Genomic DNA, 27,928 nt, shown 5'->3' with positions numbered 1-27,928 from the left:
TCAGCATCAAGCGGCAGCTCAGCTGTTTATTAAGTCAGTAGAAAAATGACTGTACAGGTTTAAGGTGCAGGAATGAAGATAGGGCAGACTGGGCCCCAGCATCTGAGGCCCCACCCCCATGCCAGAGAGCTCCAATCCAGAGCCTGAAGTGTGGTCAGCACATGTGAGCTATCTGGATGTCCAAGAATATCTAAGTGTGCTGCCCCCGTAGGGGGCACTGGAATTCCTTGCCCAGCAGCTGGGCCTAAAGAGAAGAGGCTGAGGAAGCCAGGCCCTAGAAACGGCCCAGCACGGTGGCTAACAGAGCCATGCGGATGTACATGCCATTCTCAGCCTGGCGGAAGTAGGCTGCGCGGGGGTCCGAGTCCACTTCCACGCTGCAAAAAAAAAAAAAAAAAGGAAGTTATCATGCAGGCCATGGATGGCTTGTCCAGGACTAAGTCTCCTCCCCTCCACCAGACCCGAGGCAGTCTCCAACTCTGACGCTGCACCACCTTATCTCGTTGACACGGGGCATCGGGTGCATCACCACCATCTTCTTCTTGGCCCGGGTCATGATGTGGGGAGTGAGGATGAACTGGCCAAAGCACTGCAAGGCAGATGGGGTCCCCGTTAGTGCCTTGGGGTAGGAGTGGCTACAGAGGACACAAGTCTGGACTCCACTGTGGCCCCCTCCACACCCACATGCAGCTATGGCAACTAACGGACATGAGGTTTAATAGCTCTGACCCAGCCCTCAGCCCAGCCTTTCTGTCCTCATATCTGATGCCCTATGGCAGCAGCCCTAGCTTCTTCCTCAAGCCCAGCACTCACAGCTTCATACTCCTGGGTAGAGCCAAATCGTTCCTTCTGGATTCGAGTCATGTAAAGCACATCAGTGTCAGGCAGTGCCTCCTCAATGCTCTCGAATTCCTCCTGGAGGGTGAGGAGAGCCATGGTGGATGCAGCACTGGGCTCTGACTGCCCAACCCACGTCTCCATGGCCTCCAGGCTGGGCTGTGAGGGTCTCACCTGCTTGGTGCCGCGGGAGGCCACAAAGGCCCGCACAGTGGGTGGCATGCGCAGGCTGGGAGGTGCCACGTAGCGCAGGCTGACACGATACTGGGTGAGCAGGCAGGCCAGGGAATGTACTGTGCGTCCGTGCTTCAGGTCACCCACCATTGTGATCTAGGGGAGGAACCCAGTCACCACAGGGATCCCAGACTGGGTTCCCCCCCGCCCCCCGCTACATCATTTCCAAGCTTTTAAAAGTCCCTGGAGCAGAATGAAGGCCTCCTTGATGCAGCTGTCCTGGACCAGGGTAACCACTTCCTACCTCCCTCTCTAGATCGTCCCCTGGCAGGGCCCCAACCCCTGCCACCACCCTCACCGTCATGCCATTGACAGTTCCCAGCTCCTCACGGATGGTGAAGATGTCCAGCAGGGCCTGGGTGGGGTGCTCTCCGACCCCATCCCCAGCATTGATCACTGGCCTCCGGCAGTGCTTGGCGGCCAGCTGGAAAAAAGGGGAAAATCCTGTCTTTTGCAGCTCAGAGGCCCCCCAACTGTCAGTCCCACTCTTCCGGGGTCCCCTCACTCATCTGGCCCAACCTGAGACTTGCAGTCACAGAAAATGTGGGTAGAAGGGTTCTCAAGTCCCTGGGTCCAGCCTTCTTAACCCCATCTCAGTACCCAGGCTGGCCTCACCTCCACTGCTCCAGGCTGGGGGTGCCGGAGCACGACGACATCAGCATAGCAGCTCATGGTCTGCACGGAGTCAGCCAGGGATTCGCCCTTCTGGACAGACGATGTGGCTTCCGAGAAGCTGAGCACAGCACCTCCCAGCCGGGCCATGGCTGCTGCAAAGGAGCTGCTGGTCCGTGTGCTCACTTCATAGAACATGGAGGCCATGACCTTCCCCTGGGGAGAGAGCAAGGTGGAAGGTGTACGTATGTGTGTCCACCCTGGGGGAACCACAGGTGGGCACCACCACCCCAAGTGATATTTGAGGGATGCTGTGAGGACCCTTCTGCACCTAAACCTTCCCTGTGACCTGTCAGAGCCTTGACGTTTCCAACACTGGTGTCACTCTGAGCTAAAGGCTCTGCCTCCAGAAAACCACATCATTAAGTGTTTGAATGAGCCGGGGAAGGAGGACATACCCTAGCTCTCTCCTGTGATTGCAGCAGCCCAGACCAGAAGACCCCACTAGTGGGGTGATGGTCTCATGCTCAGGGCCTCCCAAGCCAGCTAAATCCTGCTTTGGGGAGGGAAAACGTGGGGGGAAGATCTACAGCAGCAGAGGGATGGACTAACATAAGGGAACAGGATGGCAGAGGTAAGACCCACTCTGACCACTGTGCAGCCCTGCCCTGATGCTGCCCAAGGGCAGGCAATGGCTTGGACCCTACCCCCGGCCCTGATCCTGACCTTCAGGATGTCGAGGCTCCGCTCCTTCTGCACCATCATACGCAGTGTGTGTGCCACATTGAACAGGTGAGACATCTAAGAAAGAGCCCAAGTTAGCTAGAAAGGTCCTAGCCCCAGTTTTCCAAATCCTCAAAGCTCTGGGTGGTCCCATCCTCCCTGCCCCAGGCACCTGATCCTTGGTGAACTGCTGGACGGACAGGATATGTTGGCCCACTAATGAGTGCAGCAGGGGTGAGGTCTGGGGGTGCAGCAGGCCAGGGGTCCCCAGGTTCTGGGGAGATGCCTGTCTAGGTACTGGTGGTGGAGGGTAGCAGGTGCCATCAGGGGTTCCCATCAGCTCTGCAGTGAGGGATGGGGCAGAAGAGGCTGGTCAGAGGGTTCCTCCTACCAAGGCCAGATCAGAGGTCCCCGAGGTGAGTGTGTGTCAGGGTGGAGTCTCACCTGGCTCAGCCACCTTCCGAGAGGACTTCTCCTTCGGCTCCTCAGCTGCAAACAGGACAAGAGGACAGATATATATTTATATATATTTATGGCTGAGGTTTGGAAAGAAATGCCATATTCCCAGGAACTCTGAATCACAGTGTATGTGTTAAACCAATTCACAACACAGTAATATAGCAGGTTAGGGGAGGGCAGGGGACTGCAGCAGCTCTGGGGACAGACAGGTGGCTTCCATGGGGCTGTGTTGTATGGGAGCAGTGGTGCCCTCCCGGGGCTCTCCCAGTTGGCAAAGGCATCCTAGGCAAGAGGAACGGCCAGACTCACACCAACCAACAACCTGGATTTACCCCACGCTCTGCTGCCCCGTGGGATTCCAGCTCCTGGGCGGAGGAACACAGCTGCCCACAACAAAAAAGGGCATGTGAGAAGTTGTGAGATGCCTACTCACACTGGGAGACTTGTTTAGGCAAAGGATGGCACAGCAGATCAGACAAGGATAAAGGGATGGAAAGGAGGACGTGTAAGTAGAGAAAGGTGAGGCGCTGGGAAGAAGTGGATCCTGTCCCTACACAGCCTCTGAGTCACAGGAAGCCCACTCTTACCTGGCAAACCTGGGTCGGAGGCTCGATGGATTCGGGGCGGCAGATGGAAGCGGCCATCAGGAAGCCCTGGGATGCCACGGCGGGGCCTTTCAGGTGTCTGGAGGGATAACAATGGCCCAGAGTTTTTTTTTTCTTTTTCTTTTGAGATGGAGTCTCGCTCTGTCGCTCAGGCTGGAGTGCAGTGGCGTGACCTTCTGGGTTCAAACAATTCTCCTACCTCAGCCTCCCAAGTAGCTGCGATTACAGACGTGCACCACCACGCCTGGCTAAATTTTGTATTTTTAGTAGAGATGGGATTTCACCATGTTGGCTAGGCTGGTCTTAAACTCCTGACCTCAGGTGATCTGCTGCCTTGGCCTCCCAAAGTGCTGAGATTACAGGCATGAGCCACTGCATCTGGCCAGGCCCAGCGTTTTTAAAAAGTAATTGGCCCAGCCGGGTTAAGAGATTGGACCATCCTGGCTAAAACGGTGAAACCCCATCTCTACTAAAAATACAAAAAATTAGCCGGGTGTGGTGGCACACACCTATAGTCCCAGCTACTCAGGAGGCTGAGGCAGGAGAATCACCTGAACCCAAGAGGCGGAGGTTGCAGCAAGCTGAGATCGTGCCACTGCACTCCAGCCTGGGAGACAGAGCAAGACTCTGTCTCAAAAATAAAAAAAAAAAAGTAATTGACCCAACCCCACTTCAAATTCAGTCCCTTAAGAAAACCCCAACTGTTCCTGAACCACCAACAAAAATGTTCAAGTTGTTTATCCTGCCCTGGGACTAACACCTCCCAGCCCTCTAGCCCAGAAGTGTGGATACCGTGGTCATCTCACTGGTGGTAGGGGCTGAGGGTGGGAGCTGAGGAACAGCCCCCTGTGGCCACTTCCGTACATCCTGTCCATAGCCCGGGGGCACCAGAACCTGCAGGCAGAAGGCAGGGCACTCAGGAGGGAGCAGAGAGAACTCAGGTCCTAAAGGGGTAGATGTCAGCAAGGACAAAAAGCGCCTTGAGGGAGCTGTGCCCCCAACCCCTGGTCCAGGGCAGTGGTGCACATAGTGGGACAGTGTAGATGTGCTGGGTAGGGAAGAGATGAATGTGCTGTGGAAGAGGGCACTACTGAGATCAGGCAGGGGCTACTTGCGTACCTGCCCGTCGATATAGGCAACCTCCCCTCGTAGGACCACACGGCGGATGGTGCCCTTCACCTTCTGCCCTTCGAAAGGTGTCCAGTGGGCCTTGGAGAAGGGCATGTGGCTGGGGATTGTCCACTCATGCTCCAGATCCACCTGCCCAGAGGACATGGGTTATGCTAGGGAAAGGCTCCCCAGAGACCAGATTCTAGGGCTGGAGAGCTCCCCTCCTGCTCTGGGCCTCATCCCCACACCTCCACATAGGTGTCCTCCTGTGGCGGCAGGTGAAAGATGCGCCGAGGATTGTGGTGCAATCGCTGCAGTAGGTCGTCCAGGCTGAGCTGGCCCTCGCTTACAGCTGTCAGCAGTAGTGGCAGCATGGTCTCTAACCCTGGGAACCCAGGTGGGGGCCTGGACCCACACTTCTCCTCCAAGGTATGGGGAGCTGGGAGAAAGAAAGCCATTACCCTCAGGACCAATCACCTCCACATCTAGGAAGTTACCCACACCCCAGGACTGCACTTCAACAACCTCCTTACGCTCACTACCACTCCCAGTGCTCATTTTTTCTGGGAACTGGAAATGAGGGCAACAGGACTGCTGCCATCTTCTGGAACCCACACTTTTACCCACGTATTCTTTCATTTGCAGTTTTACTCACTGGCTCATTGATTATTTCAACAAGTATTTATCAGGCACCTATCACAGACCAGGCACCCTAGAGGCTAGCGTCTCATATAGATCAAGACCCTGTCCTTATAGAGTCCTCAGGCCTGGCCTGGTTCCCATTTTCTTGCTAGGGCTGTTCCACAAGCCCCACTGGGCAGAGGAGGTACATGCTGGATTCTCTCACCATGGTCTGAGGCAAAGCAGTCAATGACAGCCATGTTCTCCCACAGGGCTTCCACATCCTGGCGGGAGCCAAGCTCAGGCCGGACCTCCCCCTTCCCAGGCCCCAGGCGCTCCAGGTCATCATGGCTTAGGAACAGGTGGTGGGGAGCCACCTCGCAGGTCACCGGCAAGCCCCGTGCCTTTGCAGCTTTAATTAGCAGGATCTGAGGAACAATGGGAAGATTCAGAAGAGGCACCATCCATATGCCCTGCCCTACACAAAGTCCCATTGGCCAACATCCCTGCTTAAAAAATGATGATGTAGGCCGGGCGCGGTGGCTCAAGCCTGTAATCCCTGCACTTTGGGAGGCCGAGACGGGCGGATCACGAGGTCAGGAGATCGAGACCATCCTGGCTAACATGGTGAAACCCCGTCTCTACTAAAAAAATACAAAAAACTAGCCGGGCGCGGTGGCGGGCGCCTGTAGTTCCGGCTACTCGGGAGGCTGAGGCAGGAGAATGGCGTGAACCCGGGAGGCGGAGCTTGCAGTGAGCCGAGATCCGGCCACTGCACTCCAGCCTGGGCGACAGAGCGAGACTCCGTCTCAAAAAAAAAAAAAAAAAAAAAAAAAAATGATGATGTAGACCTGCAAGGGCGCTGGCTCGAGACCCTCCTCCCACTGGCTCGAGACTCTCCTCCAGCTGTCTCCTGCCCCCAAGGACTACCCTGACCTTTGGTGTTACTAGGAAAGCAACAGAGACAGCAGGAACTCTGGTATACTCTTACCTCCTCCTTCCGTGCCACGTGACATATGTGCACTGAGCGCTGAGTGAGCTGAGCCACCATGAGGACAGCAGCCAGAGTTTGCTGCTCTGCGTGAGCCACAATGGGGAGGTGAGAGGGCCATGTCTCGAAATGCTGGGAGCAGAAAGAACTGATGAGGAAGTGTGCAGAACTTTTTACTGTGCTCATCAGAGCCCAGAACCCCCAGGAGATACCCTGAATCCTCACTGCTAGGGGCCCACAAGCCAGGAGACACTGGGTGGTGGCCTCCTGCCACATGCACACTCCCTACCTCCATCCACTGGACCACGCTGTCCAGCCGCAGCTCAGAGAAGGTCTCATTGAGGTAAAGCTTCAGCCCAGCTGCAGACCCGGCCACGGTGCCCAACATTCCTGCATTTTCAGACGAGGCCCCAAGGAATAAGGCAAAGTCGCAGCGGGCGCTAGCCTCTGCCAGCTGGAGAGGATACACAGAGGTAAGGCTCACTGGCACCCATGCCCACACAGGCTAGTCTGGCACCAGTGGCCTGGGCCCATGGGGAGGGGCAGAAGGAAAAGGGCTCAGGGAAGCAAGGGTGGCTGGTGGGGGCATGTGGGTCTCCAATACCAGGAAGAGAGGTGCACTGGCTCACCTTCTGGGCCAGGGCCAGAGCAGGGGCGTCAATGATGGGGGGCCGGGTATTAGGCATGGCACACACCATGGTGATACCCCCAGCCAGGGCAGCAGCTGTGCCTGAGGCAAAGTCCTCCTTATGTGTCCCACCTGGTTCCCGCAGGTGCACATGGACATCAATCAATCCTAGGATAAAATGGAAGCAAGATTACAGGAAGATTCAGAAATAGGAAGGATAAGCTGGATGTGGTGGCTCACGCCTATAATCCTAGCACTTTGGGAAGCCGCGGCAGGTGGATCACCTGAGGTCAGGAGTTCGAGACCAACCTGACCAACATGGTGAAACCCCGTCTCTACCAAAAATACAAAAATTAGCCTGGCATGGTAGCACGCGCCTGTAATCTACTTGGGAGGCTGAGGCAGGAGAATCGCTTGAACCTGGGGGGCAGAAGTTGCAGTGAGTTGATATCGCACACCACTCCCTCTCAAACAAACAAACAAACAAACAAAAAGGATCCTCAGACAGGCCACTGTGGATCAAGGAATGAAAGACTGAGAAAGACTCTGGGGTCTTCACAGTCTGTGCAGTCCAGGACAGAGTGTGGACCCCCTAGCCATCCTTCACCACACTGAGGGCCTCTATGCCAGCGGCTGCCAGTGTCCAAAAGCCAAGTTCTCCCCAAAGACTTACCCGGCAGTCGCACAAGCTTTTGGGAGGTCATACAGTCAACGTGCACCTTCAAAGGAGGGGCTGGCCCGATCTGGCCTAGGGCCTGCAAGTGGAAAGCAGTCAGCTTTGATTTAAGGGAAGGGTGATTCTGGGAGTTGCAGGGAGAGATGTGGGTTTTCCCATAAACCAGGCTCTGTACTCTCTATACCCATCGTCTCTCCCTCTGTAGCCACGAAGCTTTATTACTAGCATGACTGTTCCATACTCACTCCTCCATCAACACCGGCAGTCTCTCCCTCCCAGCACGTGGGTCTCAGTTACCTCCACGAAGAGTTTGGTGCACTTGATATCGATGATTAGGGGCACGGAGAAGTCAGCGGCCAAGCGCCGGGTGCGGTAGCCCTTGGTGACAAAGGAAGACAGACGCCGGCCCCCAGCTCCACGCATGGACAGGTTAATCACCAGCTCAAAGTTTTTCTCAGCTAGCTGCTCCAGGATGCTCCGCTGTGGTGGGCACTCACCATCCACGGCCTCCTCAAAGTGCCAGTCCACAGCTGTTACCTGCCAACCAGGAGTCAAGGTCAAGGCCAAGCTGAGCCTGGCAGGGGTCAGGAAAGCTAACCTTAAGGGAGAGGAGCTGGCCGAGGAGCCCATGATGAGGAGACTGAGGACCCATAGGGTGGGGACCGAGGGCTGCCACTATTTGATATTGGCAAAGTATATTTCTTAACAGGAAAGATATCTACACTAAGTAAATAGGTTACCAAGGACTAGGTGCAATATGAGCTCACACATATGTACACAGAAAATTCTGGAAGGAAAAATATCAGAATAGTGGTAGAGAGACTATAAGAGACTTTTCTCTTTGCTTCCTGTGTATTCTGCTTTCTACATGGAATATAGCTTATTAGTATAATGGTAATAATAAAAGCAGGGGAATAGGAGATAATCCTTTTTTTTTTTTTTTTTTTTTTTTTGAGACAGCATCTCACTGTTTCCCAGGCCAGAGTGCAATGGTGCATTCACTGCACACTCACAGCTCACTGCAGCCTCTACCTCCTGGGCTCAAGAAAGTCTCCTGCCTTAACCTCCTGAGTATCTGGGACTACAGGCATATGCCACCATGCTCAGCCCAGATAATTCTTTGGTGCAGTATTTTCACCCCCTTGGGGAAGGGCAACAGTGGGGTAGGTTGCCAGAGTTCCTGTACCTTGACTCCATGCTCAGTGTAGAAGTCAGCTGTGCCGAGACTGGCATAGAGGCTGTAGCCCAGGCTCTCCAGTAGTCGCACAGTTGGGAGTAGCTCACTTTTGTTCTGAAACCAAACAGAAGGATGAAATTGTTTTCTTCCTGTCTTCCATTTCAAGGTCAGCCCTGGCTCGGGGAGCTACGGCCCTCGGGAAGTCCACGTGGATTCTGGTACCTTATAGCTGCCAATGGTCAGCAGGATATTCTTCTTGGGGATCTTAAAGCCAGTGCTTAGCATGGCTTTGAGGTATGCCTCGCAGCGGCTCTCCCCAAAGCCGGCTACCTCGCCAGTACTGGTCATTTCCACACCCAACACCACATCAGCACCCGCCAAGCGGGAGAAGGAGAACTGAGGCACCTAAAGGAGCAGGAGGGAAGAGAGAGGGCCAAGGTGTGAGGGGACCTCCTCCCTCACCAGCAGAGACGGACGCGGTCCCCTGTTCTTGAGCTCATCTGAATGGCAGGGTCAGCTTGCCCTCTCTGTGTGCCCTACTGCTTTCCAAACATACTTGGGGTTGTCCCTCAGGTTCTGCTTAGGATGTGCCCTTGCAAATAAAAAACCTTAACCATCCTTCAAAACTCAATTCAAATAGCACCCCTTCTCTCAAGTCTTCCCAGATCACCTGTTTTGGAAGCAGCACCTCCTGTCTCTGAACTCCTGCAGCATTCTGTTTATAGGTCGAATATGTAGTTTTATCACAGCCTGTTCTATACCAAAGTTTTTTTGGGGATGCAACTTCTCTTCCCTCCTATTACCATAAAGTAAGCTCCTAAGGGACAATGACCACCTCATTACCCCCATGATCCGGCAACGCCTTGCAGTCGGTGCCTGGTTTACATGCTGATTGACAGCTCTGTGTGGTGAGTGACCTCTCTCCCGCTATTCTTCTGCTAACCCCAAGGGTTTCAATATTCCTTACCTTTACTCCCACGACTCCAGAACCAGTCATCAGCCCCACAGGTTCCACTTCTTCCCCCATGATGACCCGCGTGGCCAACGCTACTAGGTCCACGCCCAGTGTCTTGGAAACGAAGGGGAATGAGCGAGAAACCCGTACGTTGCATTCAATAACTTTCAGCTGGTCATCCTGGGGCAGAGAAGACTGGTCAGGCCTTCTGCAGGATGGCCTTGCTGACACTATCTATAGGCCTAGACTCTTCCTCTCAGTCACCAGTCTCTGGGGGAATCAGACTGAGCAGGGTTCAGGGTGACTAACTGTCATAAGCCCCAACACCATTAGCTCCAGCTAAAGCCCCTTCCCTCAAGCTTCCCTGCCTACTTAGATGAAGGTAGGAGACAGTACAGGGTTTCATGGCACTGTGGCCCTTTAATTCTTTCCTTTAGCCTTATTACCTTGGCAATGAGCTGCAGATTGAAGGGTCCTGTGACCTGTAGCTCCTGGCCCACAGCATGCACAATGGCTTTGATCCGCTCCAGGGTTTTGGCAGTGATATCTTGTGGGGGGGTCACCAGCGTGGCATCACCTGAATGCACACCTGCATTCTCCACATGCTCAGAGATGGCGATGGCTGCCACCACACCATCAGAGGCCACAGCATCCACGTCAATCTCCTAGTGGGGGGACACAGACAGTGTGATGTACGGCCACTTTCTTCTCCCACTTACTCTAGGATTGTCTCTTCCTTTACCGAGCCCCACAGAGCCCACTGTTCCCAGCTCTGGTGCCTATGATTCTGCTGGACCAGAGAAGGAAGTCTCCTCCAGGGCTGGCAGCATGCCCTCAGAGACTTCGCTGTCTGCAGCCTCCCACCTTAGCCTCCTGGATGAACTTGGAGATGACCACGGGATGCTCTTTGGAGACGGCTGCTGCGCTGCTCAGAAAGCGCTCCAGGTCCCCATCCGTGTAGGCCACATTCATAGCAGCACCACTCAGCACATAGGAGGGGCGCACCACACAGGGGTACCCCACGGTCTGGCAGAACTGGCGAGCAGACTACAGGAGGCAGGGAGCTTAGCTGGGTTGTTCACACTCACCCCCAAGAATCATCCAGCCTCCAGGTATCCCACCAGGTCCCAGCCCACCTCGAGGTCACTGAGCTCCCTCCACTGAGGCTGGCTGATACCAATGGTGTCAAGGAGCCGGGAAAACTTGAAACGGTTCTCAGCCGAGTCGATGGCTTCAGGGGAGGTGCCCAGCACCCGGCACTGCTGCCGATGCAACGCCATGGCCATGTTGTTGGGCAGCTGTCCACCCATGGATAGGATCACACCTTCAGGGTTCTCGAGCTCATAAATGTCCATCACCACCTACAGTGCAGGGGAAGAAACAAGCAGTGGCAGCAAAAGAGGGCAGGAATCTGAGCCTTCCTGCTCACTGCTTCCCTCAGCCCCCACCAAGTTTAAAAGAATCTTAGGTCAGCCAGCTGTTCGACTCGACCCTGGCCACCCAAGCTACCAGGAAGCCCCCATTCCCCCTCACCTCAAAAGAGATCTCATCAAAGTAGAGTCGATCACACATGTCATAGTCGGTGCTGACTGTCTCTGGGTTATAGTTCACCATGATGGTCTTATACCCCATCTGCAAGAGGGAGGGGAAGGGTACTTAGCCGTCAGGAAAATCATGGAGAAACTAAGCCAAAGCCCCTACTTCAGAGAGTGCCAGCACAGCTTCCTCTGAAAGAGCTGTATAGGACCCCTGCCTTGGGAGGGAAGGAGGTACAAAGTGTTGGGGAAGAGATTCATGCACCATGTGGGGCATGAGAGATGGCCTAAAAGGACCCCCGCCCCAAAGCTCTATGACCAAAGTAAGTGATGGCAATTAATAGGAAATGCCAGGATCAGTGCCAAGCAATTGCTAGAGATAAACAAAACAGCAAAGAAACTGGAATGAAAATGAACTCTCTGACCTTTCGGAGCTGCTGGATGCAGCCTACAGCACACCAGTCAAATTCAACACTGGAGCCAATACGGTAGACGCCAGAGCCAAGGACTAAGACATGAGGTGTTCGAAAGGTGAGGTCGTGGGTGGTGCCCCAGTATGTTAGGTACAGGTAATTTGTCTGGGCTGGCCATTCAGCTGCAACTGTGTCAATCTGTTTCACTGCCGGACAGATCCCCAGTTCCTGACGCAGCTTGCGAACAGCCAGCTCTGTGCTAAAATAGAAGAAGGGTCTGAAACACAGGCCCAGGGAGTAGGGTACAGACTGATAGACGGTTGAGACCCCAGGGCAGGGATGAAAGAAAATGTCCTTGGAACCAAGGTCAGAAGCCTCTAAAGCTCCCCACACTCTCCTTCCTCCTTCCCAAGGGTCCCTCACTGATACAAAGGTTCTGCCCCACATTTCTCAGCCGGAAGCTCTCATTGCCACCTCTGACCTCAGAACTGCAAGGGCAATCTGCTTGTCTGAGAAGCCAAGACACTTGGCCTGTTGCAGCAGGTCTGGGGGCAAAGGCTGTCCACGGTGTTGTTCTAGCAGCTGGGCATGTGTGATGATACGCTTCATTCGGTGCAGGAACCAGCGGTCGATGCGTGTGAGCTCATACAGGCGGTCCACCGAATAACCAGACCACAGAGCAGCTGCCACCACAAAAATCCGCTTATCTGTTGGAGTCTCCAACTCCTGATAGAAAGGGGGTAGACAGAGGGAAGCTACCGCCAGCCCATCTAAAAGCCTGAGCATGCGTAGCTGCCATTGTCTCAGGGGAAACTGTACACCAGAGCACAGGCTGTATAATTGCAAAAACCTGGATACCAATCCTGGGTCTACCTCTCACTGGCTATGTGGCTTTGAGTAATTTCTAGAACCTAAGTCTCAGTTTCCTCATCTGTAAAAACAAATCTAGTAATACATCCTTGCGTGATAATGAGACATCTCAAAATTCTCAGCAAAGTGAAAACAAAGCAAATGTCCAATGATAACTGCTGCTAGTGTTACTGGTAACAAGCTCATGGTCTGGGGGCAATGAGAAGCAGGGTCTATTTTAGGGGTGTTACCAGGGGAGGGGAGCAACTTACCACATCGCTGACTGGTTTCACTGTGTGATCAAAGCCCACACAGTTCTCATCCACCATGCGCAGGGCCTTCTGGAAGGCCTCCTCAAATGAACGCCCAATGCCCATGACTTCACCTGGAAGAACAGAATGGAAGGACTGAAGGTGTGGAGGTGGAAAGGGTGGAAGGAGGGCACTGCCCATAATGCCTACGGTTTATAGTCAAGACTCTGGGAGATTCCCAAGGCAAATGACATGATGGTGGGATTCATGGTGTTTCACGATTAATCCCAGCACTTTGGGAGGCCAAGGCAGGCGGACCACAAGGTCAGGAGGTTGAGACCATCCTGGCTAACATGGTGAAACCCCATATCTACTAAAAACACAAAGAAATTAGCCGGGCATGGTGGCGGGCACCTGTAGTCCCAGCTACTCGGGAGGCTGCGGCAAGAGAATGGTGTGAACCTAGGAGGCAGAGTTTGCAGTGAACAGAGATCGCACCACTGCACTCCAGCCTGGGGAACAAAGTGAGACTCCCTCTCAAACAAAACAAAACAAAATAAAACACACAAAAAAAGAAATCTTAACTTATAGCTCTTTTCCCTGCCATTTTCATGGATAAGCTCAGGTTTTATGCTTATTAATGAATATAGAATCAATATGCCTAAAACGGGCATGGGGATACTGGAATATACCCCATATACTGGATACTGGAAGTTTATCACAGTGGCCCAAACCACTGATGGCTGTCCAGTTATTGGGCTTGATTTATTCACATAATGATAACACCATCTGGAATTCTTTAAAACTTTTTTAAAAAGTGTAGATAATAGGAAGATGAGTCCTACTACTCATCCACGCAAAGTAAATCACATTTACAACCATCATTTTAGAGTTTCTCTTTCTGGACTTTTCTTCGTAGGTTTTTTTTTTTTGTAAGATGGAGTTTCACTCTTGTTGCACAGGCTGGAATGCAATGGCGCAGTCTCAACTCACTGCAACCTCTGCCTCCCGGGTTCAAGCAATTCTCCTGCCTCAGCCTCCTGAGTAGCTGGGATTACAGGTGCATGTCACCACGCCCGGCTAATTTTTGTATTTTTAGTAGAGACGGGATTTCACCATGTTGGACAAACTGGTCTCGAACTCCTGACCTCGTGACCCACCCGCTTCGGCCTCCCAAAATGCTGGGATTATAGGCGTGAGCCACCGTGCCGGGCCCTTCATAGGTATGTTTTACATATGATCACAGCATACATATAATTTCCATCCTGTGTTTTTTCATCATACATTTTCCCACATTGCCACGTGGCCTCATAAACACCAACTTAATTCTTTTATGAGATGGAGTTTCGCTCTTGTCACCCAGGCTGGAGTGCAATGGTGATCTCAGCTCAGTGTAACGCCTCCTGGGTTCAAGTGATTCTCCTGCCTCAACCTCCCAAATAACTGGGATTACAGGCATCCACCACCATGCCCGGCTAATTTTTGTATTTTTAGTACAGACAGGGTTTCACCATGTTGGCCAGGCTGGTCTCGAACTCCCAACCTCAGGTGATCCACCCATCTCCGCCTCCCAAAGTGCTGGGATTATAGGCGTGCACCACTGTGCCTGGCCAACACCAACTTAATTCTTATATGATTTGCCATAATTTAACTGCTAACTGAAGGACATTTAGCATTTTTTTTTTTTTTCCTGAGACGTAGTCTCACTGTGTCACCCAGGCTGGAGTCTGTGGTGCAATCTCAGCTCACTGCAACCTCTGCCTCCCAGGTTCAAGCGATTCTCCTGCCTCAGCCTCCTGAGTAGCTGGGACTACAGGTGCGTGCCACCATGCCTGGCTAAGTTTTGTATATTTTTTAGAGATGGGGTTTCACCATATTGGCCAGGCTGGTCTCAAACTCCTGACCTCAGGATATGCCCACCTCAGCCTCCCAAAGTGCTGGGATTACAGGTGTGAGGCACTGCACTTGGCCCATTTAGCTTTTAAGTGTTTACAATTAGGCAGTCCTGGTGGCTCACACCTGTAATCCAACACTTTGGGAGGCTGAGGCAGAAGGATCACTTGAGGCAGATTGAGACCAGCTTGCACAACATAGTGAAACCTCCCTCTCTACAAAAAATAATTAAAAAAAAAAAAAATTAGCAGGGTGTGGTGGTATACACCTGTAGTCTCACTCCTCATGAGGATGGGGTGGGAGATTACTTAAGCCTAGGAGATGCAAGCAGCAGTGAGCTACAATCACACCAGTGCACTCCACCCTGACAGAATAAAACTCTGTATTTAAAAAAAAAGTTTTCATAATTATAAGTTAGGCTGTGATGTATTCTTTATTTTTTAAACAGACAGGGTTGGCTAGGCATGGTGGCACATGCCTGTAATCCCAGCACTTTGAGAGGCCAAGGCAGGCAGATCACGAGATCAAGAGATCAAAACCATCAATGTGGTGAAACCCCATCTCTACTAAAAATACAAAAATTAGCTGGGCATGGTGGTGAGTTCCTGTAGTCCTAGCTACTCAGGAGGCTGAGGCAGGAGAATCATTTTAACCCAGGAGGCGGAGGTTGCAGTGAGCCGAGATCGCGCCATTGCACTCCTGCCTGGCGACAGAGGAAGACTCCGTCTAATAAAAAGAGAAAAAAAAAAAGCCAGGCACAGTGGCTCACGCCTGTAATTCCAGCACTTTGGGAGGCCGAGGCGGGCGGATTATGATGTCAGGAGACCGAGACCATCCTGGCTAACATGGTGAAATCCTGTCTCTACTAAAAATACAAAAAATTAGCCAGGCATGGTGATGGACGCCTGTAGTCCCAGCTACTCAGGACGCTGAGGCAGGAGAATGGCGTGAACCCAGGAGGCGGAGCTTGCAGTGAGCTGAGATCGTGCCACTGCACTCCAGCCTGGGTGACAGAGCAAGATTTCGTCTCAAAAAAAAAAAAAAAAAGATAAAAGAGACAGGGTCTCGGCCAGGCACAGTGGCTCATGCCTATAATCCCAGCACTCTGGGAGGCCGAGGTAGGCAGATCAACCTGAGCATGGGCATTCAAGACCAGCCTGACCAACAGGCAGAAACCCTGTCTCCATTAAAAATACAAAATTAGCCATGCATAGTGGCACATGCTTGTAATCCCAGTGACTCGGGAGGCTAAGACAGGAGAATCGCTTGAACCCGGGAGGCGGAGGTTGTGGTGAGCTGAGATCACACCATTGCACTCCAGCCTGGGCAACAAGAGCGAAACTCCGTTTCAAACAAAAACAAAAACAAACAAAAAAGACCCTGTCGCCCAGGCTGGAGTGCAGTGGTACAGTTACGGCTCACTGCAACCTTGAACTCGTGGGCTCAAGCGATCCTCCCACCTGAGCTTTCCAAAGTGCTGGGATTAATTATAGCTACCATGCCTGGACTGGGTATGATGTTTTCTGTTTTGGATAATCTCCTTAGGATACATTTCTAGAAATGTAGAGGCAATAGGTAACACAAATTTTACAGCCTTTGATAAGTACAAATAACTTTACAGAAGTCTGTGCTTTATCATACGAAGTTTAATCAACCTTCTAAGAAGTGGGCATAACAGTATCTCATTTAACTAGATTTCTTTTTACTAATGACAGGAACCGTCTTTTCTCCAGGTTTGCTTATTGATTTCTTCTTCTGTAAAGTTTTGTTCATCTCCTCTGACCATTTACTCTAGGGGCTTAAGTATTTCTTACCAACTGTATTTTTCTATTTACAATTCTAACATTTACGTTTCTTTAAAAAAGTTTTAAGAACACTACGATGCTAACAGCAGTGTTAAGAAAGCAGATTGTGACTTATTTTGTTCGATTTCTTTGTAACTGTGGTTATAAGACCTTTTGAGATTTGTTAAAAAAGAGAAACCTAACACATGCATACACATATGCCTAGAAATGTATGCAGTCGGCCGGGCGCGGTGGCTCAAGCCTGTAATCCCAGCACTTTGGGAGGCCGAGACGGGCGGATCACGAGGTCAGGAGATTGAGACCATCCTGGCTAACACGGTGAAACCCCATCTCTACTAAAAAATACAAAAAAAAACTAGCCGGGCGAAGTGGCGGGCGCCTGTGGTCCCAGCTACTCAGGAGGCTGAGGCAGGAGAATGGCGTGAACCCGGGAGGCGGAGCTTGCAGTGAGCTGAGATCCGGCCACCGCACTCCAGCCTGGGCGACAGAGCCAGACTCAGTCTCAAAAAAAAAAAAGAAATGTATGCAGTCATAGACACATGGCCGAATTAATCAATCTCTGTAAGGCAAGATTACAGGTGACTATTGTTCTTTGGTTAAACTATCTTTTCTTGTTTTCCATGATTCATGTTTCTTACTTACTTGTATAATAAAAGTTTCAAAAAGTTATCAAAGACCACATTCCAAGAATACTTGAATAGATACAAAACAATTAAATGTCTCATCTAGGAACCAATCTTTCATTGGCCTATTTTCAATCCACTTCTTTTTGCCACAATTTAATTATGGCTTCATTCCCATGTTTATTCTAATTTTCATATAACAGAGATTCATCTCCAGAAGGAACAAATTGGCAGTCTTGCAGAATTTCTAAAAATTCTGAAATAATATCTGAGCTTAGACTTGTTTAAAGGCCACTACTGCTCTAAATGGAAAGCTGGAGCACCACAAAATGCTCTTATCTATCAGGCTGGTGGCACTCTGTCTGGTACATGTATATTTTTGTTTTGGTTGAAATGTGTTAGAGTATGGTCTTAGGCAACTAAAGGGATACCACAAAGAAACATACTAACTCAATTCCAACATGCTCTGCCACTGCTGGGTACTGCTACAGCCATTCATCATTCACTAATAAATTTCCTTGTTACCAAAAAGGTCTATGATGCCCTGCTCTGATGTAAACATCATAATTAAAAAAAAGTCATTTAGTGGCCAAAGCAGAAAGTGCCAGAGGAGGAGATACTGTAAAAATGAGATGAGGTAGTCTGGTGGCTTGCACCTATCCCGGAGATTCTGTATTCCAACACAGATTTCCAGATGCCTCCCCAACTCCTGACGAGGACTATAATCTTAGTTTGAAATGTCTCAAGCACCTGCTCCTATAGGGGCTAAAAGACCACGCCAGGGAACTCGGACATTTGAGATTACTGGTCATGGGGGGCCCCATGGGGGTGCCCGGGGAATGAGTCTCACCAACGCTCTTCATGCAGCTCCCGATCTTTGTGCTGACTCGCAGGAACTTGCTAAGGTCCCATCGAGGAATCTTCACCACACAATAATCCAGGCTGGGTTCAAAGGCTGCTGTGCCCCCTGTCACAGAGTTCCTGGGGTCCAGCAGGTGGGATGCCAGAAGGACAGTGAAGGAAGTGTAAAGGGTGAGCTTCCAGATAGCTCTCTCCATTCCCACAAATATAGGCCAATGTCCTTTTCATCTTTCCTGTGCCATCAATATTTTCTTCAGCCCCCGACCCACTTCCCCACTGTGATTTCTCCCTCATCCTCGTACCTGAGCTCAGGCAAAGGGATGCCCAATGCTAGCTTGGCTGCCACATAAGCCAGTGGATAACCTGTGGCCTTACTGGCCAGGGCAGAGCTGCGAGAGAGCCTGGCATTCACTTCAATGATGTAATACTGCAAAGAAGGAGAATAAAGAAAAAAGTCACCGGCCTAGAAGCCCCTGTCTAGCAGAGGTCTCAGAAAGGAGAGAAAATAAGCCCTCTCCAGCGGGATGGCTAGCAAAAGCACCCTCCCTAAGGCCCAACCCCAGTAAAGGAGATTCCAGCTTCTACTCCAGGACTGTAAGGCCAAAAGACCTCAACTTCAAGTGCCAAAAATTATGCAAGCAGAGGGGGTAACAACCACACTATCAGCTCCAGAGCCTAAAGCTTACCTGCTCAGACTCAGGGTTCAAGGCATACTGCACATTGCACTCCCCAACAATTCCCAGGTGCTGGGTCACCTTGATAGCCGTCTGCCTCAGGAGCTGGTACTCCCTGTCATTCAGTGTCTGGCTAGGGGCCACCACTATGGACTCACCGGTGTGGATGCCCAATGGGTCCAAGTTCTCCATGTTACACACCTGTGAAGGAGGGTGCCATGGAGGTCACTGCCAAGCAGAGTCAGGAGAGGCAGAAAGCTGCACTCCAGGGTCCTGTTACCTCTGGGGCTGCACCTAACCTGGGTCTGAGGGACATAGAACTCTCAAAGACCTTAGCCCAGGCCTCTGCTCTTCCAAAAGCTCATCCTGCCTGACATGACTCCCACCCTTCCCCCATTTACTCACCGTGACACAGTTTCCATAGGCATCTCTCACCACCTCGTACTCAATCTCCTTCCATCCCTTCAAAGACTTGTCTACTAGCACTTGGCTGGTATGGGCAAAAGCTGAGGCCACGAGACCAGAGAGCTCCTCCCTGTTAGAGGCAAAGCCAGAGCCCAGGCCACCCAGGGCAAAGGCTGAACGCACCAGCACAGGGTACCCCAGCCGTTCAGCAGCTGCCTGGGCCTGCAAGGAGTGGAAGAGATGAACAAACAGGTTATTCCCCGCTGCCCAAGGTGTGCCTGACCCACAGAAAAAACGATATGAAGAAAATAACACAGCCAGGCACAGCGGCTCACGCCTATAATCCCAGCACTTTGGGAGGCCGAGGGGGGTGGGTCACCTGAGGTCAGGAGTTCGAGACCAGCCTGACCAACATGGAGAAACCCCATCTCTACTAAAAATACAAAATTAGCCAGGCACAGTGGTGCATGCCTGTAACCCCAGCTACTCAGGAGGCTGAAGCAGAAGAGTCGCTTGAATCTGGGAGGCAGAGGTTGCAGTGAGCCGAGATCGCACCACTGTACTCCAGCCTGGGCAACAAGAGTGAAACTCTGTCTCAAAAAAAAAGTAAATAACACTACCAAAGAAAACACCACCATTCTTCCTTTACCCAAACACCCCTCCAACCTGTTCAAGAGAATTTGCTGCCTCGCTGGGGGCCACATGCTCTCCGATCTCTGCCATTCTGGCAGCAAAGGCCCGTCGATCCTCAGTCAGCTCAATGGTCTCTACTGGTGTGCCCAGGACCCGGACCCCATACCGAGCCAGCACCCCGGCCTTGGTCAGCTCTACACCACAGTTCAGAGCAGTCTGGCCCCCAAAAGTCAGTAACACACCATCAGGGCGTTCATTACGTATCACCTGAGGACAGAGAGGGGAGTTACAGGCATCAGAACCTTGTGGGTAGAGAGGCAATCAAAGAAGTTTAATAATGCAGCGTGACCACTGGGCCCCCTGCCCAGTTCTCTTTTCATTCCAGCCTTGCCCCAGTCATACCTGGGTTACATAGTGAGGTGTTATAGGAAGAAAATAGACCTTGTCGGCCAGCCCCTGGGAGGTCTGCACTGTGGCAATATTGGGGTTGATCAGCAATGTCTGGATGTTTTCCTCCTTCAGGGCCTTAATTGCCTAAAAGGACAAGAATGGCATCTCAGCCTCTGCTGAAGAAGCAAGAATGCAAACAGCCTTAGGGCAGCATTCTCCTCTTCTTTCCCTCCCTGTACTCTTGGCCCCTAATAATTGACTTCTATTTCTTACCACATCTCTCTGTACATTCCCCAAATCTGATTCATTTCCTCCCTACAACCTCAGCCCTTCTCCTTAAGACTGTTTCCATTCTTGAGGGTCACACACCCAGAAGGGTGGGGAGGGGGATGCCTCACCTGAGAGCCCGAGTAGTCAAACTCTCCAGCTTGGCCAATGGAGAGGCCCCCTGAGCCCAGGATGAGAACCTTTCGTGGTGGTGGAAGCCCAGAGCTGGGAGTGGGAATCCCAGGGGGACAGAGGCGCTCAGTCAGCCGCTCTCTAACTGTGGAAGCAACGAAGGTCATAGAGCTGAGCTGGACCCAAGCGGTCAACTGGATTAGCTCCCTCACTTTCAGAAGAGTCCAGAGCAAATTACGCATCTAATGAGTAGCAGAGGGAGGACCAGAATCCAGGACCCTGGAGTTCCTTTCAACAGAAGCTTAAACGGTATCTTGGGTTGGCTGCCACCCACCCCCAATCCCCTTAACCTCCCAGACATCTAGGAGTTGCCCAGGGTATGTCCACCTTATGCCCATCCTGGAGCCAACCCTGTTCTTAGGTCCACAACCCAGTTCTACTCAGGATCTTACCTGTCTGGCCCCCAGGATTCCCAGCTGTAGCCTCTTTCACAGTTTCCAGAAAGATATCGAAAAGCAATTCCATATCTGAAGGGCCAGCTTGGTGCTCTGGGTGAAACTGGACACTGTTAAAGAGATTGCATCATGAAAGCCATCATGCTCCCTGGCATGACACTGGCAACCTCGGAGGTGGGTAGTGGGAAAGAGGACTGCCGTGCTTTACTTTTCCATCATCAAGCACCACAGGGCTTCAAAGTTGCAAAGAACTAGTCAACTAGGCTCACCTGAAGAAGGGCAAGCTGTTGTGTACAATGCCTTCATTGGAACCATCATTGGCGTTGGTGAAGAGAGGAGCCCAGTCTGCTGGCAGAGAGTCTGTCTCCACAGCAAACCCATGGTTCTGGGATGTCAGAAAGCAGCGCCCAGAACCCACCAACAAGCAGGGCTGGTTATGGCCTCGGTTCCCATATCTGGAGGTAGAAGCATGCTGAGTCACAGGCCTCACTCACCCTCTCTTCACTACTGAACCTATCCCAGCTCTCACTGATCTCCTGTTCTCAGTAGCCCCGCTCCTGTTTCTGTTTTTTTTTGTTTGTTTTTTTGAGACGGAGTCTCTCTCTGTTGCCCAGGCCGGAGGGCAATGGCACAATCTCGGCTCACTGCAACCTCCACCTCCCAGGTTCAAGCGATTCTCCTGCCTCAGCCTCCAGAGTAGCTGGAATTACAGGTGCATGCCACCATGCCCGGCCAATTTTTGTATTTTCAGTAGAGACAGGGTTTCACCATGTTGGCTAGGCTGGTCTTGAACTCCTGACCTCAGGTGATCCGCCCACCTTGGCCTCCCAAAGTGCTGGGACTACAGGCATGAGCCACCTCACCTGCAACCTCCCGCTCCTATTTCAACAAGAATAAACGCCAACTCTCTTCTCATTCCTGAGACACCCCACCCCTCATGCCACAAGTATGGGCCCCTTCTGCTCCCCACAAGTCCCACCTCATCTTGTAAGTCTTGGCCCCAATGGCTAAGGCCAATAGTTGGTGTCCCAGGCAGATCCCAAAGACAGGTCGAGGATTAGGCTCAGATAAAACACGGCTCAGCGTGGATACGACACTGGGATAGGAGGCAGGGTCACCAGGCCCATTACTTAAGAAGAGACCCTCATACTCTGGAGTGGGCAGAAAAGATGACATCAAAATCAGTATTTCAGTTACAGGAGGCACACCTGTGGCCCCTCAACCCATGAGAGTGTAAGTCCCAATGTCTACCTTCTTCACTGCAACTCATACTCATTGGACCAAGGGATAGATCTTCCACCCAAGCTGTTTGTCTGAGGCCCTGAACAGGCCCCAGCTACTCACCTTGGCTGTCTAGTGCATGGTCCCAGGGTACCACAGTGACCTCAGCCCCACGCCGGCAGAGGCATCGGATCTGATTATACTTGAGGCCACAGTCCAAAGCAAGGATCCGAGGGGCACCCCCTGTATTGAATACCCGTGGAGTCTGAGAAATAAAGGAATAAAGGGCAACAGTTAGCAGCTGTGCTCAGTGGGTGTAAGATATGTCTGCACCAACTCTTACCTTCAAAGCCTCCTTTGATTCTCTCCTGTGTTTACCCCCCAGTTGTGGGCAGAATATAACTACTGTGCTAGAGTTTGCAACACACTCCCACTCTACCTCTGTACCTTAATGGAGACCTCTGGTACCAGGGGGCGGGCATTGGGGTCCAAGAATGGCAGGGATGAAGGTTCTGTTCCATTCTGGACCAGCTTCCCCAGCAGAGACCCTTGTTCCCGCAACTTCTTGGTCAGCTCCCGAGTGTCTACTCCTGTCAAAATAGCACAGTCTTAGGGATCACACTCCCCCAACTCAGTCATCTGTGAGGTCAGACTTCCAGAAGCACTTCCATTCCAGAGCCCTAGTCACACACAGCTGTTCTATGTGCATCAAAATCCTGGGCTATAGTGACAGAAGTATACTACCATGAAGCATTCCTGCCGAAAATATCACATCGGAATTGGACAACTCTAAATATATCCATTTATAGAAAATAAAATCAAGGGAAAAAAAGAATACGCTAAGTAACACTACAGGAATGTAACCAAGTAAGTGCAGACTATGGGATACTAGATACAGGAAAAAGACCTGTTTTCAAATAGCTTACAAGGTCCACAGATTAAGAGACTTATCAACCAAATGCAACGCATGAATCCTGTTTACAGCAAGATTCAAATAAACAGAAAAAAAAAAATTAGTGGAAATTTTAAACATTGTCTGGACACTTGTATTGGGGAATTATTAATTTTTTTAGTGTATGATGTTATTATGGTCATGTTTTTTAAAGATTCCTTTTGCATAGATGTTGAACTATTTGTAGATGAAATGATATGATGTCTGAGATTTGCTTCAAAATAATCCAGTGGTGGTGATGAAATAAGATTAGCCCTGACCTGATGATTATGGAAGCTGGGAGTTCCTTTCTGTGTTGGAAATTTTCCTTCTGAGTGACAGTTCAATTCTTTCCCCCAGCCCAACTCCAATCTAAATCTTCCAACTATCACAGTCTTAGTCAGGTCCCAGCAGACTACAGAAACTTGATTCTTTCCATCCAGGCATGCTGTGCTCTGTCCAGATATGCCCATGCTTGCCACCATACCTTGCAAACCAGGGATGCCATGCTGCTGCAGCCACTCATGCAGGGTGCAGGTGGCACTCCAGTGGCTGGGAGTAGGACAGCACTCTCCCACCACCAGTCCTGCTACGTGGATGCCCGAGGATTCAAACCACTGTAGATGGAAAGATTGTGAGAAGCCTCAGGCCAAGTTATTTTTTTACAGCATTTTCCCCATTGTGTGGCCACAGACCCTATATTCAGCCACACTGAATGGCCTTCAATATACCAAGCTTTTGGTGCTTTTGCATAGATATTTCCATTTACCAACAATGCTCTCTTCTATATGAAACACAACCCACAGGCCCAGGGTACCCAGTTGGTCACTGAAAATGACACTTTACTTTCTATTTATTTATTTATTTATTTTTGAGATGGAGTCTCACTTGTCGCCCAGGCTGGAGTGCAGTGGTGAGATCTCAGTTCACTGCAACCTCTGCCGCCCAGATTCAAGCAATTCTCCTGTTTCAGCCTCCCGAGTAGGCTGCCACCATGCCCGGCTAATTTTTTGTATTTTTAATAGAGACGAGGGTTTCACCATGTCAGCCAGGACGGTCTCAGATCTCCTGATCTTGTGATCTGCCCGCCTCCGCCTCCCAAAGTGCTGGGATTACAGGAGTGAGCCACCACACCTAGCCATTCCTTTTTTCCTTTTTGAGACAGGGTCTTGCTGTTACCCAGGCTGGAGTGCAGAGTGCAGTGGTGCAAACACACAGTTCACTGCAGCCTCAATCTCCTGGGCTCAAGTGATTCTCCCACCTCAGACTCCCGAGTAGCTGGGAAAACAGGTGTGGATCATCGCACCTGGCTAATTTTTTGAATTTTTTGTAGTGACAGGATCTCACCATGGTGCCAGGTTGCTCTCAAATTCCTGGGCTCAAGTGATCCTCCCACCGCAGCCTCCCAAAGTGCTGGGATTACAAGTCATGAGCTACACGCCCCACCTCTTTCTTCCTTTATCTAAAACTGAAATCACAAATCCCTTCTCTGTGAAGCCCCTCCCACTCACCCAATACAGCTTATGCCTCCATCTTAGAGCTCTCTTAATATTTTATTTCCTCTCTTGCTATTTACATGGTATTATGAATATGTATGTGTCTTTGTCACGAAACAGAACTCAAGAGCAAGGCACATGGTGTCAGTCAGACATTTATTAAGGTGCAGGCATTGCAGAAGATGCTGAGAAAAGAGCAATGAACAAAAAAAGATGAGGTTCCTGTCTTCATGATGTTTATTTCTGATGTAGGGAGCCAGAAAACAAGGTAACACCCATATAAATATTAATTATATAGTGTGATTAAAAACTGAATAAGATAGGGAGGTACAAAATACATTACCAAATGAAAAACAAAGGTTCAGGGCACAATACTAAGCATGCCCCCCAAACTTCATTTGGGATTATTATTATTATTTTTTTTTTTTTTTTTTTTTTTTTGAGACGGAGTCTCGCTGTGTCGCCCAGGCTGGAGTGCAGTGGCGCGATCTCGGCTCACTGCAAGCTCCGCCTCCCGGGTTCACGCCATTCTCCCGCCTCAGCCTCCGAGTAGCTGGGACTACAGGCGCCCGCCACCACGCCCGGCTAGTTTTTTGTATTTTTAGTAGAGACGGGGTTTCACCATGTTAGCCAGGATGGTCTCGATCTCCTGACCTCGTGATCCACCCGCCTCGGCCTCCCAAAGTGCTGGGATTACAGGCGTGAGCCACCGCGCCCGGCCCATTTGGGATTATTTTTAAAAAAAGGCGGGGCGCGGTGGCTCACGCCTGTAATCCCAGCACTTCAGGAGGCCAAGGTGGGCGGATCACCTGAGGTCGGGAGTTCAAGACCAGCCTGATCAACATGGAGAAACCCTGTCTCTAATAAAAATACAAAATTAGCTGGGCGTGGTGTCCCACGCCTGTAATCCCAGCTACTCAGGAGGTTGAGGCAGGAGAATAGCTTGAACCCGGGAGACGGAGGTTGCAGTGAGCCGAGATTGCACCATTGCACTCCAATCTGGGCAATAAGAGCAAAACTCTATCTCAAAACAAAATACAAATTTAAAAAATTAAATAAAAAAAGATAATATACCAGCCTGGGCAATGTGACAAAACCCTGTCTCTACAAAAAATACAAAAAAAAGTAGCCAGGCATGGTGCCAGGTGCCTGTAGTCCCAGCTACTTGGGAGGTTGAGGTGGGAGGACTGCTTGAGCTCAGGCGACAGAGGCTGCAGTGAGCCATGATTATGCCGCTGCACTCCAGCCTGGGTGACAAAGTGAGACCTTGTCCGCCCCCCCACCCAAAAAAACAAAAACATGTTACTCAATAAACTCAATAGATAAGCGTTTAATCAGAAAGTTTAAGTGGGAGGGATCAGCATATTTAAACTGCATTCAGCTGGGTGATGAAGAGTTTAAGGAACCTGCATTCTGAGACTGTCCAGGGATCTGAAGGATAGTTTGGCAGAACCCTCCCTGGCCAGGTGGAGTAATCCATTTATATGTGTGAGTGGCTCCAAGAGGCCTTTCCCATCCTGGTACTAATAGGGCCTCAATTTTGTAGTTTTATAAACTCAAATTTTGTCAGTGTGCCTAGAGTTGACGAAGGTGATGACTGACATAGGTTAACCAAATTCACAAGACACTGCACTATCAACTAGAATGCAGTGTATTTATAGGTTTGTGATGAACCTATAAATTCCCTTCCAGGAAGAATAATATGTATGTCCTCTATCCGGAGCTCTCTTTCCCCAGTGTCAGGGTGGCTGGGAAGGCAAATTAAGAATTAAAGGCTTAGACACCTGCAACGAGGCCAAACAAATTTTGAGAACTACTACTCTAGGCCAGATTGACTTCCTCTATTACCTTAATTACTATATGTTGGGTTTTTTTAATGCTTGAACTGTCAGAGGGCAACTTAGTTTCCAATTTCAGAGGTGAAGGAATAGGGGAAATCTCAATGTAGGAAGAAACCCAGTTTTCTCACCTAGAGGTAAGAACACAACTGAAAAGCAGAAAATCAGGCAAGGCCATGTCAGTAGGTCTAGAAAATGATATCACTGGTTTTGTAGGTAAACTGGCACTTAATGTCACTGCGAAGAATGTGACCCTAATTTCCAGTCTCTTTCCACTGATTTATGTAGTCCTAAAAAGCACTGCTCCCGCCTGACTCTGCTGCTAAAAAAAAACCTTCAATGGATCCTTTACCAAATTAAGCTGACTCTGCTTTGGCTTCAAGTCCCTCCATGCCTACTGTATCTAACTTACCTGCAGGCTTTTTTCTCATGACTTCTGCATTCCTAACAAATTGGACAAGGCTGTTTCCCTTACACCTCTTTTACATTCCTTGATCCACGCCTTCACTACATACAGAATGCTTTCAACTATGCCTAGAGCCTTGATGCCCTTAACAAAGACGATAGCTTTTCCCTCTGAGGCCTCCAACACTGTGTGCCTCCCAAGGTACTTAACAACCCCTGCCTAACTACAATTAGTAGTAGTCTCAGTCCTTGACTTATTACTTCAGTGGGTATGTTTTCTGCACGATGCCCAGCGGGGTGTCAACATCTCCTACTTCACTAATAGTTAACAATTACTGATTTGAAAGGAATGTAGAGAAAGCACTGGGTGTGGCTACCTTGCAGAGACCGAACTCATCCATTTCATCTGGGGGGATGCCATAGTTGCCGATCAGAGGATACGTGAGCACTAAGATCTGTGCCTTGTAGGAGGGGTCAGTGAGGGCCTCAGGGTAGCCGACCATGCCGGTTTGAAACACTGCAAGAAAGAGGCAGGGCTGGGCTCCGGCAGGGCACCCTTCGGAACACTCCCCGCGCGACGAGCACACCCCAGTGGAGGCTGCCTTGGTCGCGAGGGGTTTATGGCGCTGGGGCCCATGGGCACCGAATCGGGGGAGGGGGTGTGCTGGCGGGAAAATGGCGGGGTCTGGACGGGGAAGGTTGGGAGGAGAGGCGCATCAGAGCGTGGGATAAGGTCTGCAGCCTAACCGGGCTTGCTTACCCACTTCCCCGGCAGTCGACACGGCGGCCCCAAAGGGCTGGCCCCGCAGGACCGACCCGTCTTCCAACACTAGGGCCGCCATGGGAAGGGAGCTCAGAGGCGGGGGCGAGTACGGAGAAGCGGGAAGGACTGCAAACTCCACTGGAACCACGTGAGGACGGCGCGCCGGAGTCGGTCCACGTGGCTAACGGCGCGCGGCGCTGGAGAGAAGCCGGGCGCGGCAGCTCAGGAGCCTCCGGCGCGCTTGGCGGCGGCAGAGACTGCGGCGGCGCGGACACAAGCGGCGTGAGGGGCGGCGCCGGGCACGTAAGGGGCGGGGTCGGCGAAGCCACCGGGAGTGAGCCCTCGTGGTCTCCGCACTGCAAAACCAGGGGGAACCTGAAAAAACCGGCTGCCCTAAAGCAGTCCCTCCCACCCCAAGCAAGAAACACGTAAAGGCAGGGCGCCTTTCCTTAAAAAGAAA

At 51.0% G+C, this 27,928-nt stretch overlaps 1 protein-coding gene across 3 annotated transcripts; it reads right to left on the bottom strand.

The window, feature by feature from the left end:
* CAD (carbamoyl-phosphate synthetase 2, aspartate transcarbamylase, and dihydroorotase) lies at positions 1-27,833 on the bottom strand. Of its 3 annotated transcripts, XM_025355094.1 has the most exons (44): positions 27,466-27,709; positions 27,083-27,222; positions 23,454-23,583; positions 22,483-22,625; positions 22,159-22,300; positions 21,794-21,965; positions 21,084-21,269; positions 20,812-20,924; positions 20,359-20,504; positions 19,973-20,104; positions 19,604-19,837; positions 18,938-19,159; positions 18,545-18,733; positions 18,161-18,285; positions 17,848-17,978; positions 12,698-12,810; positions 12,058-12,302; positions 11,589-11,835; positions 11,162-11,260; positions 10,765-10,989; positions 10,493-10,675; positions 10,075-10,293; positions 9,641-9,808; positions 8,896-9,078; positions 8,683-8,787; positions 7,794-8,033; positions 7,494-7,575; positions 6,822-6,988; positions 6,482-6,646; positions 6,193-6,324; positions 5,428-5,629; positions 4,829-5,019; positions 4,590-4,730; positions 4,263-4,364; positions 3,453-3,549; positions 2,851-2,895; positions 2,579-2,748; positions 2,410-2,484; positions 1,687-1,899; positions 1,370-1,495; positions 1,012-1,167; positions 814-915; positions 495-589; positions 1-377 (listed from the first exon to the last, which is right to left on the bottom strand). In XM_025355094.1, exons 1-44 carry the CDS (start codon positions 27,545-27,547, stop codon positions 275-277), a joined length of 6,678 nt encoding a protein of 2,225 aa, XP_025210879.1. In that variant the 5' UTR covers positions 27,548-27,709; the 3' UTR covers positions 1-274. The 3 variants fall into 3 exon arrangements, with proteins under 3 accessions (XP_025210879.1, XP_025210880.1, XP_025210877.1); XM_025355095.1 differs by lacking the exon at positions 18,545-18,733; XM_025355092.1 differs by having other exon boundaries at positions 6-377; positions 814-1,167; positions 27,466-27,833.
* Between the last annotated feature and the right edge of the window lie 95 nt (positions 27,834-27,928).

The sequence above is a fragment of the Theropithecus gelada genome, chromosome 13, assembly GCF_003255815.1.
Source record: "Theropithecus gelada isolate Dixy chromosome 13, Tgel_1.0, whole genome shotgun sequence".
Lineage (NCBI taxonomy): Eukaryota > Metazoa > Chordata > Mammalia > Primates > Cercopithecidae > Theropithecus > Theropithecus gelada.
This window is presented reverse-complemented; position numbering and strand designations above follow the sequence as displayed.